The sequence below is a fragment of the Pteropus vampyrus genome, unplaced genomic scaffold, assembly GCF_000151845.1.
Source record: "Pteropus vampyrus isolate Shadow unplaced genomic scaffold, Pvam_2.0 Scaffold116, whole genome shotgun sequence".
Classification (NCBI taxonomy): Eukaryota; Metazoa; Chordata; class Mammalia; order Chiroptera; family Pteropodidae; genus Pteropus; species Pteropus vampyrus.
The window spans coordinates 4,257,275-4,263,274 of record NW_011888897.1 but is presented as its reverse complement, the minus strand read 5'-3'; the positions used below and the strand labels follow the sequence as shown (position 1 = coordinate 4,263,274).

Sequence of the window (6,000 nt, the reverse complement as noted above, 5' to 3'; positions counted from 1 at the left end):
CCTCTCACATTACTTCTCTGAGCTGCTTCAGGAGCTACTGTTTCTGAGTATTTACTCAGCAGTCCTCAGCCACGGGGCAGTTTTGCTTGGTTAGAAATGCTCGACTTAAGAGCACACATGCTCACTCTGACCAGTAACGGAGCCCTCAGCTCTCCCCTCCTTGGCGGCCTCCTCATTACCACGAGCTCACAAGCTTCAGCTGACACGAAATCCCTGGGCCACCAGCTTGGGAGAAGCCATGGAGAGGAAAACGGCCAAGAATTGCTTTCAACTGCTTTGCAGACGCCAGGGACTAGTCTGACCAGAGACGACTGGGTGTTTTCTCAGCGGGAATGAATGCCAAGAACATTTTACTTAAGAACGTGGATTCCGGAGCGGACGTAACTGAGTTCAGATTTGCTTCTACCACCTCTCAGCGCCGTGACCTCTGATGAATTACTTTACTGTGCCTCATCCACCTCAGCTGGAAAAATGGGACCATAATAGTATGTACTTTGTGGAGCTGAAAAATAACAGGCAATACTGCATGTAAAGAGCTTAGAATAGTGCCTGGCATACATGAAAAGCTCAAAATATGCTGCTGCTGCTAACGATGCTGACAGCAAGGACATCTGTGGCGATGAGTAAGTACAGAGGCAGGAAATGGCGAGAGTTCCTACTACCCACCCCGAGCATGATCCCCTACCTGCTGCCACAAGGCTCCACAATAATAACACCTGCCAGCTGTAGCTAGCTCTCTTCCCATGGCCATCCTCCCATTGATTCCTCAATATAATCCATTTCACAGATGCGGATACGGGCTCAGAGAGCAAGTGGCCAGTCACCATTCTACCAAGCAGCGTAGCCAGGAACTAAATCCAAGTCTGTGACCCCAAAGCCAATGAGCTTAACCCTGCCACCAAAATGCATCCAGTTTTCCAGCGGAAGCAGAAGAAGGGCGTATTGGGCACATGCTTTGCCTCTGCCCTGCAATTGCCAGCTGGACAAGAAAGAGCATCTGAATATTATATTTTGAGGACAAGGTGCCTTCTCATTGGAGTTAATTATACCGAAGACTTTCTTATTCCACAAGTTTGCTTTCCTCTCCCTCCTGACATGAACCTAGGTATTCTCACAGTAGCACTGCTTATACTGAAGAATCTTTCTCACTGTTTGGCATGGCCCTTATTATCCTTATTATTATTAGGGACTACGGGACAATACAGCTCCACACTGACAATCGCAATGGCTTTGTCGGTTAACATCAATTTTCTTGTTAACGAAAAAACAAATGACTACTTATCAAGTTCCCCACCAGAGATGACTCTGCCATCACAATTTCATAAAGCCCACATGGCTTCTGAAATGTCACTTGGCCCACTCGACTTTCCCTAGGAAATCACTGGATCTTCTTTGAGGACCAGTGTGCCTGCTCTGGCTTACGATCACTTTAGGCCACTTAAAAGCATCCCACTGTCGCCAATATCCTACCTTTTCTCTCATGGACACCGTGGTCTGGGGCGGGGGAAGTAACTTCCCGTCACATTCACACAGTGACTTTAGTACATGGGACCTAGGATTATCTCTTGCCAGGCAGAAGGAAGGTGCTCTGGCTGCTCTTTCCTCGTTTCTGCTAACCCCCCGAGAATGGGTGTGGCTCTTACCTGTGCGGTGAAGAAGGCTGGGGTGAGGGATCCTGAGGGAAGGGCTGGGCTGTTGAGGGCAATGGAGCCAATGTCGGTGCCGGAGAGCACCAGCGGGGGCGCGGAGATTTCCAAGCCTTTGGGCTTTTTGGCCTTGGGGGGAAGAGATGGAGACCTGGTCTTGGAGCCCGATGACAGGTTCAAGGGCTCCAGGGAATCCGAGTCATGGCAGGCGGCCTCCAGGAAGAGGCTTCTGTGTTCAGAAGGGAGGGGCGAATTAGGGGACAGGGACGGGGACCGAGATGAGGAAGGCGATGCGGACGAAATGCTGGCGGCATTGGGCAGCATTAAAGAGGAGATCTTGGCTGAAACAGATGAGGCCAGGAAGGCCTCCGACGTGGAGGGCAGGGACACCACAGGCCTGCTGATGTGCTTGTCGCTTTTGTTGGTCACAAACCTGATGACAGTCCTGACTTCTTCCACGGGAGGGCTGTCTTCTGGCGGATCCTCCAGCTTCTCCGTCTTGATGGCCTTGAAGGATTCCGGTGGGTTCTGCAGGGAATTGATGGTGAATGACGAGTACAGGCCCGAGTGGATGTATTCGTTGCGGCTCGTGCTCTTGAGGGCCGACAAGCTGTGCCTGTGGGCCTCGCGGCCCTCGGGAGGCGCCTTGCAGTCGCTGTCCTGCAGCAAAAGGCTCTCGCGGCTGATCTCCACCGCGTGAGGGTCCATTTTCAGGATCTCCGGGAAGGAGACAAACTTGTACACAAACTTCTGCCCAATCACCTTCTTGATGATGTTCTGTGAATAATACAGAAGGAGACAGCGAAAAGGTCAGTGCACCAGAGAAACCGAGGAAGAGCTCCACGAGGATGGGCGATTGTGCCGCCAGAAGCACCACACTATTCCTGATTTACACATTTTGGCTAAGGTACAGTAGAAAGAGGACTAAAGTTGGAGGCGGAATTAGATTTGCACTCCAGTTCTGCCAATTACTAATGGTGTGATCTTCGGTAAGCTGTCATTTTTAGTTTCCTCATCTGTGAGGTGAGGATTATTATACCCAATAATGGAATAACAGTTGCCATTATTAAGCACTTACTGTGTAGCTGGCATTGTTCAGGTATTATCTCATATATTCTGTAAGCAATCTTAAGAGGAAGGTATTATTAAACTCCCATTTTAAAATTTAGGAGAGTAAGCTTTGTGCGCTTAAATAACCCACATAGCCACACGGTAGGTAAGTGGTAAAGACAGCACTTCCTTAACCATAATACAGTATTGTCCAACTTCTCTCTGGGACTTGTGAGGATTCAGTGAAATAACCATGGGAACGCATTCTGTAAGCTGGGAAGCATTATGGAAACATAAGTTGTTATCACCAAACACCACAATGTTTTCTTAAATCATGTAGCCATTGTCTCCTTTTTTTTTTAATTTTCTGCCAAGAAGGCCACTGGAGAAAAAGCAAAATGTCTACGTGGACATTTGGGGCACACACCCAGTATTTTAGGTTGCTAGCGTCTACTTCTGACTCTTCAGGTTATGGCTCCAGTCCTCAGACGTGAGGATGTAAATGGAAACCAGCCGTCACTGCAAAAGTTTTCATGCTCCTTTGGGAGAATGGACTTCGTATTCAAGGCTGTGCTGTTCTGGAGGTGTTTTAAACCGGAACATTAGCAAATATCTATCAAACACGTGAGGGGTCCCAGGTGCTCGAGGGAGTCCAAGACGGTCTCCCTCAAGCATGGGGAGCCCGCAGCACCATCCTGTGCGGAAAAAACTCCCTGCTCCTCACAAACTGTTCCTCCTAACACGTGAGTATAGCTGAGGGTTTAAAAACGTTTTGGGGGAGAAGAGCTTTAGAAGGATGCCCTACTGAGCGCCTACTCGGTACCCGGTATTGGACACACGCTCTCGTTTGACCTCACGCTGACCCTCTTGCAGGGTAGAAGGTACATCATCCTTCTGACAGAGGTGGGGAGTAATTTGCCCAAGAACCAAGATCTATTCATTCTAAAGCCTAAGCTGCTTCACATTTCCACACAGATTTGGAGGGAGAGAATCAAAGAACCCCTGAGTAGAGATGAAATTTTTTAAGCTTGAGATATAATTGGCATGTAACATTCCGTAAGCTGGGAAGCATTACAGAAATGTTACAACATAATGATTTGTTTCAAGTGTACAAGTGTACAACATAATGATTTAATATTTGCATATATTGCAAAATGACCATCACAATAAACCTAGTTAACATCCACCACCGGACAGTTATAAATTTTTTTATCCTTGTGATAAGAACTTTTAAGATTTACTCTGTTAGCAATCTTCAAAGGTAAAATAGAGATGATATTTAATTAAATCTTGATGTTCCTTTTGTGGTCGTAGTTTGGTGTCCATGTTTTTGCCTTCCCCCTTGTTACATTTCGGCATGCTAACTTGTCTTTGTCCTTAAATGGATTGGCAAATCCCAGAAGAGAATTTATCTAGCAGTCGGGTGGGAAGAGCATTATTTACCAAGCCACTGAGATTTGGGGAGAGCGATTCCTCAGGGCAGGCATCTAAGGGAGGGACATACAAGGTCCCCCATTCAGCAGCGGCAATCCCAATAATGCAAATCCTGGCAAAACTTCACTCAGCACTGCTCACCAAGGCTCACTTACCCGCCTCTTAGATTCAAAGCTGAACAATTCGTTCCAGTGGGATCCTGGCACTCAGGCTTGCAATTTAACCCATCATCCCGCCTACTCCGTCTGACCTCATTCTACACTCAACACTAGCGAAACTGAAAACCACTTACAAACCTTCAGAGAAAGTTGGGAAAACAAGTTCCACCCGGGCCTGACTGGCCTGGGTAGACAACATGCCTGGGAGAAATCATGTAACCCTCCCTCCAAAGGGTTACATGAGGGTGCCACTGGTGCCATCTGATCTAGAGTTGGTTCTGGGTAAAAAGAAAGCATCCTTGCCTGGTGTGTTCCTCTGCTAAAATTCTAAGGTATTTTTGTTCTTCTCTCATAATATTTTTCTCTCTGGGGGAAAACTATTTTATCCTCAGCCAGTTGAACACGCATATAAACTGAGTGATTTAGGAGAGCCTAAATGATTACCCAGAGGAGAAAAGAAACGGTATGGTCTGAATCATTTCTTCTGGTAGGCCTTGTAAACTTTTTTTCCAAAAAAAGAACCAACCTTTAATTTTATTAATGGTATTCAGAACATAATGTCTGAGCAGGGATTACATTCATAAGCAAACCAAGAAGTAATTCAGGGCTGTGATAAAAATGATAAAAATGCCTCCCCTCAAAAAAAGGTTGGGAATAGAAAGCAATCTTGGGGAGAGAGCTGGGACTTGATGTATCAAGAAGAATATAAAGAACAACCCCCATGACTGTCAGCTGACAAACGGATAAACAAAACGTAGTATAGTCACACAACAGAATATTATCTAGCCATAAAAAGGAATGAAATTCCGACACGTGCTGCGTGAATATACCTTGAATGTAGTATGTCAAATGAAAGAAGTCAGGCACAAAAGGCCCCATTTTTTATGATTAATTCCATTTATATAAAATATCCAGAACAGACAAATCTGCAGAGACAAAAAGTAGATTAGTCATTTCCTGGGATTTGGGGGTGGAATGGAGGAATTGGGGGATGCTACCTAAAACATAGAAATTTTTTAAGGGAGTAGTGAAAATGTTTAATATTGTGTTGATGGATGCATAACTAAATATACTCAAAGCCACTGAATTGTATACCTTAAATACCTGGGTGAACTAGATGGTATGTGAGTTATACTTCAATAAAACCGTTAAAAAAAAGAACATGAGGAATCTTTTACCCCAGCTCTACTGAGATATAAACTGACATATGCCATTGTATAAGTTTAAGGCCTACGATGTGGTAATTTGATACATGTATATATTGAGAAATGCTTACCACAATAAGGTTAGTTGATATATCCTTCACCTCACATAATTACCATTTTGATGTTGTGGTGACCACATTTAAGATCTCCTGTCTTAGTAACTTTCAAGTATATAATACAGTATTGTTAACTGCAGTCACCAGGCTGCACATTAAGTCTCAGAACTTATTCGTCTGATGGCTGGAAGTTTGTGTCCTTTGAGCACATCTCCCCATTTCCCGCCCCCCTAGCCCATGGAAACCATGGATCAACTCCGTTTCTATGTGTTCAGTTTTTTAGATTCCACATGTGATACCATATAGTATTTGTCTTTTTCTGACTTATTTCACTTAGCATAATGCCCTCATGAACATGAGGAATCTTAAGAATTGTACATGTTTAAAGGGAAGATGGTGGGAACCTTCTGTGGTTGCCTGGTGACTGCCATAACATGCTAAACCCTACTCT

At 45.1% G+C, this 6,000-nt stretch overlaps 1 protein-coding gene across 3 annotated transcripts in view; it reads right to left on the bottom strand.

Moving 5' to 3' along the window:
* Window positions 1–6,000, bottom strand: part of ELK3 (ELK3, ETS transcription factor) — a 36,694-nt gene that overhangs the window by 14,940 nt on the left and 15,754 nt on the right. The window contains exons 2-3 of one of the 3 annotated variants that reach the window (XM_023533981.1): window positions 2,409–2,423; window positions 1,644–2,174 (exon numbers count right to left, since the gene is read on the bottom strand). In XM_023533981.1, coding sequence (XP_023389749.1) covers window positions 1,644–2,174; window positions 2,409–2,423 — 546 coding nt within the window. Of the gene's footprint in view, window positions 1–1,624; window positions 2,424–6,000 lie in introns of those variants that run through there. The other 2 variants (XM_023533982.1, XM_011365920.2) reach the window with 2 other exon arrangements.